The sequence below is a fragment of the Diabrotica undecimpunctata genome, chromosome 9 (assembly GCF_040954645.1).
Source record: "Diabrotica undecimpunctata isolate CICGRU chromosome 9, icDiaUnde3, whole genome shotgun sequence".
Classification (NCBI taxonomy): domain Eukaryota; kingdom Metazoa; phylum Arthropoda; class Insecta; order Coleoptera; family Chrysomelidae; genus Diabrotica; species Diabrotica undecimpunctata.
Window position 1 is genome coordinate 101,501,901 of NC_092811.1, and position 17,414 is coordinate 101,519,314.

At 34.1% G+C, this 17,414-nt stretch overlaps 1 protein-coding gene across 1 annotated transcript in view; it reads right to left on the reverse strand.

Annotated features, from left to right (window-relative positions):
* LOC140450330 (LON peptidase N-terminal domain and RING finger protein 3) overlaps positions 1-16,763 on the reverse strand; it is a 188,049-nt gene extending 171,286 nt beyond the window's left edge. The window contains exon 1 of the mRNA XM_072543911.1: positions 16,026-16,763. Within this exon, the coding sequence (XP_072400012.1) occupies positions 16,026-16,485 (460 nt within the window). The 5' untranslated portion in view covers positions 16,486-16,763. The remainder of the gene's footprint in view (positions 1-16,025) is intronic.
* Between the last annotated feature and the right edge of the window lie 651 nt (positions 16,764-17,414).

Genomic DNA, 17,414 nt, shown 5'->3' on the forward strand with positions numbered 1-17,414 from the left:
ATCAACAAAACAACCGGGTTGTGGTCGGAGGATATGTCCGCTCCTGAATAAGTTTTGGCTGATATTATTTATAGAATTTATACATTTTCCCTTATTAAAAACCTATATTAGGATCAAATGGCGTCGCGTCGATTAAAATAGACAATCATATGACAGCAGAAATGTCAATAAAAAGAGGAGTTCGCCAGGGCTGTGTACTTTCTCCACTATTGTTTAATATATATTCCGAAAAGATCTTCCAAAATGCCCTCGAAAATATTAAAGAAGGAATAAAAATCAACGGAGAATATGTAAACAACTTAAGATACGCAGACGACACCGTCATTATTGCGGACAGTGCTGAGGGTTTGCAACGACTTTAGAATGCCATAACCAGTGAGGGAGATAGCTTGGGGTTGAATATAAACACAAATAAAACAAAAGTAATGGCCGTTACACGTTCACCAAATGCCGACATTAATATTCGTATCAACAGCAAACAGATAGAACCCGTACAAAAATTCCAGTAGCTTGTGGTTGCTGGATAACAAACCATCTTGACTACGACGTTGAAATACTTGGTCGTATAGAGTATGCTAGGTCTGCTTTTCAAAGAATGAAAAAATTACTAATAAATTCTATCTTATCGTTGGATATCCGACACCAATTTGTAAAAACATTCATTTATTTCATATTGCTATACGGAGTGGAAACATGGACTCTCGGAATCACAAGTATGAGACGTGTAGAAGCCTTTGAGATGTGGGTTTTTCGAAGGATGCTGAAGATCTCTTGGACATAGCACGTGACCAACAACGAGGTGTTGACGGATGGGGACTGAGAGACAACTCCTAAATATTGTAAAAACCAGAAAAACGAGTTATCTAGGACATATTTACAGAGGAGAAAAATATAACTTCCTACGACTGATAATGGAAGGGAAAGTGGAAGGAAGAAGAAGTCCAGGAAGAAGAAAATGCTCCTGGCTGAAAAATGTAAGAGACTGGATAGGCATGGACACACATTCGATACTAAGAACAACTCAAGATAGAGAGCAATTTGCTGTAGTTAATGGAGAGGGCACCTTAAGAAGAAGAAGATATTTTCCCTGGACGATATCAGTATCCCAAATTAACAGGGCATAAGAAATTGAAGACGAACTAGATAATCCAATCGAATATCCCATTTTTAATAGAAGCAATTCAGACTACTAGTATTGTATAATTTTAATGATTAAAAACGATTTTATAACACTGTTCGACTTGATAAAAATATACAAATAAAATAATCCACGTCTCAATCAGAATAATTTATTCTAAATTGAATATATAATAAGTCTAGTTACATAACACCAAGACCCTATTGAATCACCATTATGAACTTGTAGAATTTTAAAAAATTATATAACGTTAACGTCATTATTGACTGACATTGAGCATTTATAATGAGTAGCAAATTAAGCAATAAACTGATTTTAAGTTATTAAAAACGTTTATTTTAACAAATTTTAATTAGGAATGGTGCACGCAAGTTGTTTGTTTACCTCAACACCAGCACTGACGTATAGTTCATATCATCGTTCTTGATGCTTGACAATATAAGTTAGGGGTGGCTTATACTGTGGTCCGCGACAACACCATAGATACATAGTATTTAGCATGCTTGCTTCTTGATTTAACAATCTTTTGTAAGTTTCCTGTTGATTGTGGATTTTTGCACTAGTCATTTAAACGAATAATAAAATTTTACGTCGCTTTAATTTACCAAATATTTCTTTCCGTATTACATTTAATCGTAAGCACTAATTCGTACTATTAAAAAAAAACATGCTGTCACCTCTCCTTTTTAATATAATCCTGGTGAAAGTGGCAAGAACAGCACACATTAACACAGAACTACTGACAGTAAGCGGACCAAAATCACTGCTAGCCTACGCGGATTGAAGAATGTTCTCCATAATCTCGCAATTTCTGCCAATTTTTTTCTCTTAGAAATTTATTTTAGCTACGCCCATTCGCCCATGGCTAAGAAATCCTCAGAAGGTTGATACTACGCATTCTAATTGGCATATCGAGGACAGATCATTGTATTCATATGAGCATTTCCTTCTCCGAAACAACTCAATAGCTTGTGTGTTTTGTCGTCTTCCAAACCTTCGCTTCTAAGAACCTTTTGCCATTTGTGAATTTAGGAACACATTTCCTAAGCCCATTCACATGTCGCTTTCTGTAGCCCAGATACCGAATTCCTTAAAAAACTAAAGTTCTTTTACCCGAAACGGTTCTCTCGCCTAAAGTATAATTAGGGCTAATCTCTCATGAGCCAGAAAAATCACGTCCTTACAGAAAATTTAAGTCGTTTACTCAGATCATTTCTTGTCAAATGAAGCTATATCCATTGTTACCCAATTAAGTGGCGTTTATTTCGCTACAGGATGACATTGACATAGTGGCAAACATAGTCACGAATGTAAAGGAAACTTTGAATAAATTAGAGATAGAGGCAAAAAAGGCCGGTCTGAAGAATGAAGAGAAAACCAAATACTTATATGTGCATCAACAGACAAAATAGCCGAGAATGAAGAATGAAGAGTTTTAAATATCTCTGAGCAACATTCACCACAGATAACAATATCACGGAACAGATGAAAGGGAGAATTCAGCCAGCCAACAGATGTATTTATAGCCTCCACAACACTATTAAATCAAAGCGTTTAACACAAACATAAAAAATCAGGATATATAAAACAGTGATTAGACCGGTGCTCATGTATGGGCGCGAAACGTGGACACTGCCACAAGGAATGGAAAGAAAACTCAGATGTTTTAAGCGAAAAATCCTCAGAAGAATCTTTGGACCCTATCACGACCCGAATACTAACCAATACCGAATGAGGACAAACGCCAAGGTAAAACAAACCAATAGCCCAAGAGATTAAATCCCAACGTCTAAGATGGGCTGGCAATGTCTAATAACCGCCTTACCAAGTTAATCTGGGAGAAAGCCCCGATAGGGAAAAGGCCCTTAAGACGTCCGCAAATGCGATGGAGAGATAACAAACATGTGGTCAGATTTAAGAACAATGGGGCTACCCATTGACCCAACTATTATCGACGATCGTTCGAGATGCAAGTGAGTTATGCAATTAGCCAAGACCCACGCCGGGTTGTAGTGCTACGAGAAGAAGAAGAAGACACGTACTTACTAGATTGTATCATCAGTGTGGTTGTCTGTTGTAAAATCCTATGTTGGGAATCGTTTGAACTAGTGATTTAAACTACCTGTGGAGGTTTAAGACGCCTTCTGTATTGTTGAAGCTTTCTCGTGCTTCTATTTCTATCACTTCTCTTATTCTTCTTGTTTTTTAGTTTGAGGTAACTAAGATATGTTTGCAGAAGTTTTGATTTATTTTGTGTCCAGTGATACGTTCGTGTGTTAAGTAGGAATACCCCTAGAGGCGCAGATTCTTCAATTGGTGAATCCTATATATTTAAGCTGCAGGTCCGCAGGATACCTTCGTACACTAACTTCATGACTCCTGACTTCTCGCTTAAGAAGCGAATACCCACTATGCTCGACTGTCGAGGCAGATATTAGTTCTTAAATATTGGGGATATATTTTATTATTTAAAGTCTAGCTCAGCTTCATAAAACCTGCTTTTATTAGTTTTATCCTTGTTTGTTCACTTTAGCCTTGTGGTGCTCTACTGATATTCATCATATTTCTGAATTTACCCTGTTCCCTATTGAAAGAACTAAAAAAGTGTATAAGTAGTTCTTGAAAGTATAACTGAGATAGCGCTGTTGGATAATTCACAAATGAATCGCATCCGATATCAAGTTAGACCATAAGTATATACATAGCAATTTGAATACCGTTATTCATATGGATTTAATAGACTAGGAGGTTGAAAAATTGCATAGAGTTTCACAAGACATACAAGAAAAATTACTCAAACTACCAAAAATTAAGAAAAAATCGTGAATAACAAATGAGATTCTAGATATGATGGAAGAGAAGCGAAAAGTCAAAGATCAGGACAAGACATTATACAAAAGAATAGACAAAGAGATCAAAAGAGCAATCAGAATTGCTAAGGACACACAGCTGAAAGAACAATGTGCGGAAATACAGCTAATACAACAGAAGCACGATTCATTCAATACGCACAAAAAAGTTAAAGAAGCTGTAGGCTTATACCAGCCTAGAAGAGTTGGATGTTTGGCAGACAACCAAGGTAATCCACTAGTAAGTGTGGGATACTAGACACTTGGAAGAAATATGTGGAAGTACCATTTGCAATTGAAAGGCAGATTGCCATTGCATAGAATGCCAAACAGGACCCCCGATTACCATTGAAGAAGTCACGGCAGCTATTAGAAAAACTAAAGATGGTAAGGCTGTAGAGCCTGAAAAATTTTATACAGAATTCCTGAAACTTATGGACGAACAAGGAATAAAATGGATAACGACAATATTTAACAAAATATATATAACTGGAAATATTCCCCAAAGCTGGTTAAAGTCGACCATCGTAACTATACCAAAAAAATTCAATTCAAAAACATGCGAAGACTACAGAATAATTAGCCTAATGAGCCACTTACTTAAAACGTTTTTAAAAGTGAAGAAAATGTGAAGAACAAGTGTCATGGACACAATTTGGATTCCGCAATACCTTAGGCACCCGAGTAGCTCTATTCGCTATACAAGTGCTTATCCAGATGTGCAGGGATGTCAACTGTGATGTATATATTTGTTTTATCGAGTACAAAAAGGCATTTGATAGAGTAAAACATGACAAGCTCATATCCATCTTGAAAGAAGCGGGTTTGGATGATAGAGACTTGCGAATTACTTATATATAATTTATATTACAACCAAACTGCCAACATTAAAGTGGATAACCAGTTGACAGAGATAATCTCCATAGATAGAGGAGTGAGACAAGGATGCATTCTGTCTCCAGTACCATTTAACATGTACTCGGAGCGTATCTTCGAGCAAGCACTGGGACAACAACAGGAAGGCGTCTTAGTTAACGGAGTGCGTCTAAACAACATTAGATATGCTGACGACGCAGGAGTTTTTGCAGATATCCTAAATGGTTTACAAGCAATAATGTCGCGCATATCAGATATAAGTCGAGAATATGGGCTGGATCTCAATACGAACAAAACAAAGCACATGGTAGTTAGTAAGCGCGAAATATTAAATACACATCTTTTGGTAAACCAACAAGTGGTAAAGATAAAGTTTCTTTTCAGAAGTCACGATTTACCACTTAGTACCAAAATCTCTATCAGATGCTATGTATTTTCTTACACACATCCACATCTTACAAATGTCATGGGTGGATCGTGTGACTAATATTGAGGTCCTATGTAGAATGGGCAAGGAATGCGAGATCACTAACACAATCAAGGAGCGCAAATTAGAATATCTTGGCCATGTTATGAGAAATGAACACAGATATCGCTTATTGCAACTCATTCTTCAGGGCAAGGTATTTGGAAAGAGAGGACCAGGTAGAAGAAGAATATCTTGGCTTCAAAACCTAAGGAAGTGGTTCAGTACGTCTACAACTGGACTATTCCAAATAGCTGCAAGTAAAGTTAGGCAGCTATGCTGATGGCCAACATCCGGAGCGGATAGGTACCGTAAGAAGAAGAAGAATCGCTTCAATAACAGAAAGAAATCTAAAAAAGTTACAAGTAAAGTAAATTAAAATTCGCTGCGATATTCTTCTTCTTTAAGTGCTATACGCTTTCAGCGGGTAGGCGTATATTGCGTTAAGATGCAGTAGATAGAGCAAACAGATGACAGCTTAAGCAACCAAATGAAAAGCCATAAGGGAAATGTATGTACAAGAAAAAGTATGCAAATATTCAAATATTAAAAGTTATTTATTCTAACAGTTTCAATGGATGTTCAGTAATCGTCTACAAGCCGTATTTTAAAATCTTTTTGTGTTCGCTTGAATATCAAATGTATAACAATTGTATTGTACCCATATTATTAAAAATAACCTTTAGAATAAATTTGCCACAACCAAACAATGTAGATTAATAATGTATGAAATATATATGAAATATAATACGACTTATATAATAACGTGACTAATTTTCATCCTTCGAATCGACTTATGTAACTCTGTAATTGGACTAAAAAGTATATAATGTATTTTCCTAATCAGTATGTATTACTACATGCGATTAGTACTTAAATAGTCGAGAAAAATTTTATGGAGCCTGCAAAAATCGATTATTTATTTTAAAAAATATTATATGACTATAGGTGTATTTCAATAGATAAGAAATATACTTAGTTGTATATACAGGCTCTTTGAATGCATTTTTAGGTCAATAGAGATCTAGTCATTTCTGTTTTTGCTTTTCTCTTGCAGCTATTGGTTTTTTCACTTACCGGTTTTATCTTATTAACCATTTAACGCTATCTGGTAGATATATATACCACAAGCTATTAAGGCTTATTTTGCCTTCAGAATTGTGGTGAAAACAATCCTTATAGGCGCAATCCATACACTGAATGCTTGCTGGTAGCTATAAATACCGAAAACCTGTATACGGCGTGGCAACCACGTGCTTTTCACAAAACTGGTATGATAAGCTACCAGCGTGCCTTTCTGCAACAGTCTATGTAAAAAATCGTTCAATTTTATTTTTGTTTTTTTGCACACGTGTCATTTGGAATAAAATACTTGGACAAAAATTGAAGGTAGGTGTCAAGTGTACTTTTTTCATTATTTTTAACTATCAGATAATTCTTTAAAAGCACTGGAATAGTTATTGCAGGAATAAATATGTTTCATAAGAATTCTAACCCCAAAATTCATTGTTTTTATTATCCCGGCATAAAAACAATTTTTATTTATTAGTTTTGAAACTTATGCCAGTTAATAAACAATATTGTGGCAACAAATCTCTATAAAAATCTTGTTGTTAGACATTAGCGCTAGAAAAATGTTTTTAATCATTTTGGGGATTGTAGCAAATAAAAGATTTTTTCACATACTAAACCAAAAAAATATCGAGATCGTAGTTTACGCACAATACTAAAATTTTTACGGATACATTAAAGCAAAGTTTAGTATTTATTTGCTAGGCAAGGTTCTAAAAGACTTTAAATTATTTATTAGGCCTATTTGTCATTACCTTTTTTCCAGTACATTATTTGTTTTTTTTAGATGTCTCAAAACCGACCGCTTACAGAAGCTGAACTACAGTATATAGCGGACCATCTAAGTGATGAAGAGTATTGTCTTTCCCAATTTGATGGCGATGAGGATGCGGACGACAATTTCCCTGAGATAAACTCAATTTCTAGAACTCCGTCACAATCCTCGGCTACTTGTATAGACAGCCAGCCGACATGTTCCAGAACTTCAGTACAGCACTTAAAAAGGGTGCGCCAATGTACTCTTACAAGAAAGACAAATAATTCAAGCGGAAACGAAGATTTTAATGATTCGGATCAAGATCCTGACTTTGCTCCAGATGATCGATTTGGTTTAAAACACAACAAGTTGGCTAGGTTATTTCTTAAAAAAAATTTGTTCTGATGAAGAAGACGAGGATAAACAACTGTTAATATTACTTCAAGCAACAAATTCCTTAACTCCTGGCGATAAAGACGAGAAAGAGGAACAAGCTCTGTCCCCAATCTCCTTTTCGAATCATTTGATTTTACTGAGTCTTCAAGCGTCAATGTTGACATTAATTCGAGTAAGCCAATCGACTTCTTCAGAGTTTTCTTTAGTGAGAGTATCTGTCAAACAACTTCCAAAGAAACGAACCTCTACGCTACAAAGAAGAATTCGCTACTTTTTATGGATATGGAAAAACTCGACGCTTTCTTGGGAATACTTAGAGTCATGGGGTTCCAAAGCCTTCCAACAATAAGGTCATACTGGTCCAGCAATGAAAACTTCCATGATGAACGTGTGACTAAAGTATTTATATTAAAAAGGTTCCTGAAAGTCTTGATATTTTTGCATCTAAACAATAATGAAAATACGCCCCAACCGAAAACTAAAGAGTTTGATAGGCTCTACAAACTTAGACCACTCATATCTCATATCTTTTAGAGACCTTTCAAAATGCTTTTACGCCATATAGACACCTATCTATTGATGAAAGCAGGTGTGCTTTCAAAGGGCGTACATCACTAAAACAGTACATGCCAATGAAACCAATAAAAAGAGGCTTTAAAATTTGGGCATCGGCATGTGCTAAAATGGGATATCTTCTAAATTTTCAAATATATCAAGGAAAAGCCACTGAATCAAGTCAAATATGTTAAGCGAACGTGTTCTTTTAGAATTTACGTCGAAATATCATCGTGGTTATTGCGTATACTTTGATAATTTTTCCACCAAAATACCACTGATGCAGAAACTACTGGAATGAACACTTTTGCTTGTGGCACTGTAAGGCAAACAAGAAAATATTTTCCAAAACAAATATTAAGTATGTGTCGATAAAGAGCTTTCCCAACATCAGTCAGATTCGGTTAGTTCTGGGGAAATATCTGTGTATAATGGAAAGATAGAAGCTTAAAATGTGTTAGTGTTGTAAGTACCCTACATAATTTTCAAGAAAAAACATAATTTGAGACAAGAAACAAAATCGGAAATAGAGATCAAGTACCATGTCCTCAGGCAATAGCCGATTATCACAAATACATGGATGGAGTAGATCTATTCGATAAATATCATGCTAACTACTCCATCACAAGGAAATCAAGACGTTGGTGGGTAATAATATTTTACTACCTTTTAGACGCAGCAATAGTAAAAGCTATAATTTATATAAGGAGACTGGACCTCTATCAAACTCAACTTTGAATGCTGGTTCACACTTACCCACCAAAGGAACTTATAGGCGCGGTGCCCTTTGTGCATTATATAAAAAGAAACAAATGAGCAGCAATGTAATTTGTCAAGTTTGTAAAGTTGCTCTATGCAAAGACTGCTTTGCACCGTACCATAGTAGATAGAATGTTCTTAGATACTAAATTCAAAATATTCCTGTATTTAGTTTTTTTTATATTTTCAAAATAAAGTATTTTTTTATGAATTTTTGTAATTGTTTTTACGGGTCGCTATATATACCATTGCCCCCTAAGTATTACTTGTTTGTCAAAATGCACATCTACCACCCTTTCCAGTCCTTCTGAGAAAGAAAGAATTTTTTAAATATTTTTTGTCTTGTTAATGATGCATAATGAATTACTTTTACTATACTTCATTCGCTTAGCTCGGGCATATTTTGACAGATTCATTGTCGGAAACCTACAACACAACAATTCCTACTTCTCAGTATTAATAGCTCAAGTATCCTACTATTGCAGACTTCTTTCTTTAAAAAAAGAAGAATTATTCTAAATAGTGGAAGTGTATACTAAACGCATCAAATTTTGGGTAGTATATATTTAAATAATATATAATTTAGTTGTTATAATTTAACATAACTATTTATTATATGGTGCAGATAAATAAATATTGATTATCGGTAATTCACAAAGTTCTATTTTATTTACTATTTAGTTTGTTTACTATTAATATTGGCTATGGGTACGTGTGCTTGGTTGTATAGTAATTTCCAGCCACTTTTAGTCTGGCAAAAAGTAACTAACTTCGCAAAAAAATAATTTTAAATTCACTAGACAGTTCGGACTGTGAATAGCGAACAGAGTATATTCAAAAGCATATTTTTACAAAAAAAAAATAGTTCTGCCCCTTAAAGGGTTAATTCTAGAACAATTGTATAGATGGGATGACCTTAGACAATATTTGAAATATAGGTAGGCAAACATCAATACATACATATATACACATAATAAAGAAAAAGGTGTAATAATGTGGATAGATGTATGAGTGAGTATATGGATTGGTAAGATGATCCTTTAATGTACTTACCACCTATTAAACTTTAAACGGATTCTGAGAAAATTTGTATTATCTGTATGATTGTAGGTGTATTAACACAATGTGGGGGGTTATTGTTGTTAGACATGGTTTAATGTAACTTAGATAATAATAAGTTGTATGTTGAAAGTGGTTGAATTTTGGTACCTGAAAAAAAATTGTTTTTGGTTGTGTGTAAAATGTTGTTAGAGAAATAATTGTTGACTGATTGATGAAAATTGATCGATGAAAGAGGAAATAATTTAGCTAAAGAACAAGTTGTAATTTTATATTGGTTTAGTAGGTGAAAATAATAGCTGAAAGACACTTACTTGCCTTAAAAAGACAACTAACTACATGCAATGATGACAGTAAAATTCTCCTGTTGGTAATTCCATACTAAATCATGAGAAAAAAAACAGGAAAAAACCTCATGATACTATCCCGAGATGGTAAGTTTTTTGTCTTACATTTAGTCTACTCTCAATATAAACACCAAATTCTGATTTTTTGTGTATGTTATTTAAAAACATAAATGATGTATCCTCTAAATGTTATTGACTCACCAACAGTGGTATTTTCTTTTTATTTATAAATATACGTCGGGATAATATGAGATTTTTTCCTCATGATATATTATGGGATCACTAACAGAAGAATTTTACCGTCATCGCTGCATGTGGTTGTCTTTTTAAAGACAACAAATCTCTCTTATCAAACCATCTTCAGTGAACCTATTAGAAGTACTTGCAAGGTCACTGAAGTTTATCGAAGACGGTCTAATAAGACCAAAAATGTTCGTTCTGAACAATTGTAACCCAGTTGGTTCTTTAACGTTTAATTGAACATATACCAATTAAGTATACTGGGATGTTTTTACTTCATTGTAAAGTATTTTAACTGCTATGGTATACAACGTATCAAACGTCGGGAACTTTCTCACTTTAAGCTAAAAGAAATATAATTGTCACTAAAGATCAAAGTAAGAAAACGAATGAATTTCGTTATTTCCTTTAAAGGTCTACTGCGCGGTTTGTGAGACAAACGAAGAACTCCGGAGGATGGGATTCGAACCCACTTGGTACCGAAAAATCATGTCCACTTAACAACCGAGGCTACTACTATTAACAGTTCCCTTCTACTCGGTGACATCACGAACTCTGAAGCAAGCATAACTTTGTTACAATTTACAATATATGCTATATTAAAACGAGCTTAACAAATTGAGCATGTCTTCACAATGTTTTATTGGCGCCAGAGTACTGATTATCTACTTTTCGTGTTGTATAAAGTTTTTATTATATGCGTAATTTGAAACAATGCTTTTTGTTTTTACATAGGAAATTACGTAACGCGACATCAATATGGTATCTATTTTAAATGATAATGTAGGACAGTGAGCTTTTAACAGCACTATTTGCGATGTGTTTAAATATGGTGTAAGTAGATAAACTATATTAGTCATAAATGAAAGATAAGAAATTTTTCAATAATTGAAATTAAAAGCACTCTAAGTCAGCGGCATAGTCATAATCGCCTGTAGTATTGTACTTATCAAAACAAACATACCTTTAACACTATTTGTGGTAAAGTAATTACCTTATACGTTTAAATTTATTGAAAAGTAGTCTTGAAAGTATATATTGTATCATACAAATGAAGAGGTCAGGGCTAAAAGGATGGGGGTCCAAAAAAACAAGTTTTGAGAAATTAGGTTTTTAAGTTTTAAAACTAGATATAAAAATAACAACGAAAGGACTCATTTTGGTTACTAATTCATGAATACTACAAATATAAATTTATTTATCTTTTGATGTCATGAAATCTCAGGGTAAATGGATGGGGGTCCACTAACGTGTCTTAAAATGAAACTAAAAATACAGATTAGTCTATATTTTCAAAAGTAATATACAGATCTGCTCCTGTTGATTACAGAAATACACTAGAAGATTGGTAGTAATGGATGCAATGAAAAGCTTTAAGCATGTGGCAGTGCGTCAAACTATGCTTGAGACTTTATAGAACAAAATTTTTTCAAATGCTGAATATCGTCTTATTCCGCTTTATTTAGTTGTAAAAGTCCACAATATGCTGGCTCTGGCAGGTGAAAACAGGCTTCTGGTAGCCTCTTAGGCTTAGCAACAATACTTTCTTCATTTAGGTCATTAACAGTCTGATGATGTAACATCATTCGAGGGTGATGAGAAACGATGCTTAGTTATCGTACAAGTCGTGTTTTGAAAGGACGACTTTTTGTACTTATCCACCGGAGAAATAAACTTAGTCCATGACTTAAATATTTCCTGGTTCTCGCAAGAAATATCTCAAAATGGTGTTGGTTTGGATCTGGTGTGTTCACATTTCGTTCCACTCAAAAGGAGTTTCAACCACAGATTTTTGATTGATTAAGCCCATATTCCTCCAAAGACAGGAACAAACCTCATCTCCTCCTTTCATGTCATAGACTTCTGCATAGGTATAAAAAAAGATTCTGTGTCTGAAAATTTGTGTATGTTGAACATGTAAAATGATAGTTGCCTACGATAATAAACATCGGAAGTACTAATGTTTGGGACAGGCAGATTCTTTTGGAAATCCATTGCAAACGCTTCTTTTGTTTTGTCTTTTTGTGCTTTAAGCCTCGCACTTTTCTTAATTTTGTAAAAAGAAGCAGCTTTCCTCAAATGCAATTCTTTTTTTTTGCAAAAGAATTTTTAGTTCACAGTTTAGTTTTGCAAGATCATTGTGATTATCGGCTGTAGCAGGTAGGGTTAACTTAGTTTATATTGCGTCAATATTTACTGTAAGTTCATCACAGGTGCTGCAGGTGTCCCAGCTAGGATAGCCAAAAGACAAGTTAAAATTAGAATTAAATATTTGCCTGTACTTTTCCAGAGATACTTTATTATCTGGATAAGGTATTTTTTTTATAAAGAATACATTTTACTTACATTAAGCTCTTCAGTTAAGTATTGTTTTTTGGATTCTGCTAACCCGTAGTGTGAGTTTCTAGTTTTGAAGGATTTAATGTGATCAATTACAGAGGCAATAATATCATCTGGAATCTTATTAGGCTTCGAACAATGCTTTCCTCGCATGTCCAATGGTGCTACGCCTGTAGTTTTTAGGCTCTGTAAATTCTGTACTCTTTTGGCCGTGATGCCGTGAAGAGACAGAAATGCTTTATACCATATAGGTATTTCTAACTACCTGCTCATTTCTTACTCTTACCTTGTAAGTATACAAAAATGTGTGAAAATCTGCTTCAGCTTCGGGCTTTTTAGGCCTATGGTGCATGATAGGACAGCATACTATCAGTCCACCAAGATACATTTATTGTTTGTCATGTGATGAGAGCAGGTTGAACTTGAAATAATATCTTGTCTTTCACTTAAACTTATGTTTTTAAAGCACTCAAGTTTTAAACACTTACAGTCTGGTCCTAACTCATGGATACATAACCATAACACCAATCTACACCAGAATAGAAAGCTGTAAAATAAACACAGGTATGTATGTTTACAAAACATCTGGGCAACAAACATCACTAATAGCAGAGACCTGTGTGGTCAGCAATTTGAACTAGATGTACTGTCATCGTTTTAGCTGGCATATGTAGCACCTTCATTCTTTTAGCCTAAAAGGCGAATTTTTCAGAGCTGAATGGCTTGTACACCTTTATCCTTTGTGCTTAGTTAGATACCATAAAATATTTTACATGAGACACAAGTACAAGAAATTAGTATTATCTGCATAATGACAAATAATGGACCCTCATTCTTTTAGCTTTGAGCTCTTCAAATGATAATTTCTTATCGTGATTTTTTTGCTTTTCTCTTATTTCTTGTGATGTTAAACATTGTATTTATATAGGATTAAATCAATTGATTGCAATAAAAATTACATTTAAAAATAATTACTCAGATTTTGACATTAATTCATAAAATTATCAATAGCTTGACGTTTAAAGCTGACAGTTGTTTTGTGTGTTTTTAAAAGGTCTCCAATAAAGATGGAAAAAGGTCCACACTTTTAGTCCAGTCTATAATTTTAATAATTATTTTTATCTAAAATCTGATAAACTGATGTTTTTGATTATGATTTTTTCTATAACAATGTCTAATACTCACATTTTCAGCATTGATTTGTCTATAAAGCTGACTATACCAGACTAAATTGGAAGGCTTTGCCACAAAAGACATTAGTAGCACTATCTGACAAAATTGCTTTAAGTTTTAAAGTTCAAAAAGATCCGATCAGGGTAATGGTTTGAGCAAATTATATCGGCAACTAGAGACTACCCCTTCTAGTGGTTGGAAAATCACAAAAGCCTCGTTAATTCAAAAAAATTGATCATCTACCTGCCAAAGATTAGGCTCATTGTCGAAATTACCATTGTCATAGACAGCATTGTTGCTAATGAATAGTGCACCAACTCACTCTAATTGTGAGATAAAAAGTGACGATGGCAAAACAAGATGCTTCTTTCTTACAGGGAATAAAACTTCAAGCACACAATACATGAACCAATGCATCATTGAAAACATGAAACACTGTTATAGAAACTATTTTATTGAAAGTTTGTTTACATTTAAGTAATGATGTAAATTCTGTGAATGAATTTTGGAAAGCATACACTATTTGCGATTGCGATGCTGCCAGTACATGAGTTGATCTTAAAATGTAGAACAGATGAAACAACCTCAATAGAGGAAATGGACGTTGTTACAGTTTATTAAATTGGACAGCTTTGTAATTATCTACCAAGCAGTGAGAATTTGAATTCAGAAGAAACAATACAGTGGTTAGAAGGTGATAGATTGATTGGAGGGTTCAAAATTTGAACTGATTCAAAATGTAAGAAAATTTTAATTCGACTAAAACACAAGATAAAAAAACACTCGCATTAAAAGCTAGTCAAACGAACCTTTTCCTTCAAAAACTTCTCCTTACTGCATAAAAGTAGTCCCTATGTAGTATCTACTAACCTAATGAAATGCGCTAAAAGTTATACACCATATATCAAAAGCAAACATCAAAACTTATTTTTGATAAAAATACCGCAGTTATATAACAAGACATGCACATTGAAGGTTGAATACAGAAAATTGGGTTATGTAAGTTTATAAAGTAATTTTGGAAAAGTATGAGCGTAATAAATCAGCATTCATTCATATTCGTAATACAACTTTGAGCTGTTTCAGTGAAAGAGTTATGACTTGCAGCTGTTTAGTCACTTTCAAGCAAAACTTTCGGACGTATCGCGGAACTGATGATGTTATCTGATATATTTGCCACAACTGATACTGATATATGGATAAGAATATTCATGGTCTACAAATTTTGTTTAGAAAATTAACTTTTACAAAATACGAAGTTGAAACAAGGTATGTTTCTTAACAATTCGTGCATTTCAGGATGCACTGTTATCTGTTATGCAAGATACTCGGCACAAGAAGGCTTTTGAATGTCTCAGATTTATACAGAACTTCTTTCATTATAAGTTCTGAACATAACTTACATAGAACTGGGGAAATTATTTTGAAAATATTCTTTAAACGTCAAGTATTTTTCGTTTAAATTAAAAGTATCAGCATTGCACAAATTAAAATGATATTTTTTCTGAGTACAGTCAACAAAAATAATAAGGGGTTACCTACTGAAAGATACACTAGATAAAACGGTAGCCCTAACTAACTGGTACCATGAAATATACAAAGACATCGACATTAAAAAGTTAAGAATAGAATTGCAGCAGCATTTCTAATACATATTTTGATTATTAATAGGTACATAACAATCATAACATTGATAATTTTACTGATTAATTCATTGTGGCGCGGATATTACTTATTATATTTTCAAATTTAAAAGATATCAGTACTACCCACACATATTCAAACAATAGAGCTGTTGAATAATACACCCAAACAACCAAAATATAATAATCCAACCGCAATATGTTGAGGCGTAATAATTGATAAGGAGTTATGTAACCCCTCGAATGTTTTTTAAAAGTCCTAATGCTGTCAGTTTCCGTCCAAAAATTCTCCTAATCACAAAAAGCGTACTTTGGAATATAAGGAGTTATATAACTATAAAATGAATCCGACTTACCTGTATCATCAATGTGTTTATTTCGTTCCCTCCATTTTTCGACCAGATGTTGAACCAAAACATTGATACACCGCCTTTCGAGCACTAACTCCGCGGCACAAACGGCACATCTGTTGGAAAAATTATTTTCTGGCGAACTTAAACAGTCGTTACAAAAGGTATGCCCGCACTCGATGGTCACCGGCGTCCTAAGGACGCTTCTACACACGGGACAAGTAAAGAGAAGAGGTTTTTGGTCCATCGCTTGAAAAAATGCGTTTTCGAATTGTTTCAGCCGCGAATTGGGCTCTTTTCTAAACTTTCTATACCTCCTGATTCTCTCTGTGTCCCTACGTAAGATCCTTCCCTCGGACTTTAGCTTAGACTTCTTGTGATAACTGTAAAGTGAGGTTATCAAATCCGGGTACTTCTGTAAGAAGTTTTCAGCCTGTTCTAATACATTACCACTCTCCCGCTGCATTGTGTAACTCTTATTCCATGTTAAGTTACCTCATGTGGTGCCTACTTTATTGATCTATGAAGGTATTACTTGCGCAATTATTCAACACACTGTGATTCCTCAACTGTTTGAACTCTCACGTTACGTAATAACAGCCCCTTGCCGAACCGTCACTGCGTTCATCAGGTTAAGCCCTGCGTCGTTTTACTTGCTTGTTATGTAAACTGGTTACGTTGTGCACATGTAACCGCACTAGATTCAGAGAACGTGCGCGTCCCTTCTCGATTGTTGGTAAACACTGACTGAAAGAAGCGACGCGCGCGATATCAAGCATCGAGATGTGACCGAACATAACGGAACGCACAGAACTGTGCAATAGAGTTCTCCATGGAACGCGAGACAGTTATTTTAATATCGTTAACAAAATTACTAACAATAATTACGATTAAAATTATTTAAATGTTAAAAAAGTGAATATGTTTGATACAACTAATCGCTTTATATTGTGGACATTTGGCAATCTTACGATGTCACGAAGAAAAATTAAAATTACAAATAAGCTACGTCTTTTCATTTTTGCGCATTATATTACATTATTCATGGATATTTCTTTATATTGCGTCTTTTTCTACTTATAGACGCAAAACCGTTACATTATAGCCATTTGTTCATCCATAATAATGATAATAGCCAACAAAGATAGCGGATATAATGACAGACAATGATTTGTAGATACTGGAAATTTCAAGTTTTAAGAATGTCAAAATGACAGCGTTCTTGTGTATGTCTTACTAATTTTTGTATTATTTAAATTTTTCAATCATTTTAGTTGCCTTGAAGTAAAAATTTTTACTTAATTATTTTAAATAACCATTACCATAAACATAATAGCCAACAAAGATAGCGGATATAATGACAGACAATGATTTGTAGATACTGGAAATTTCAAG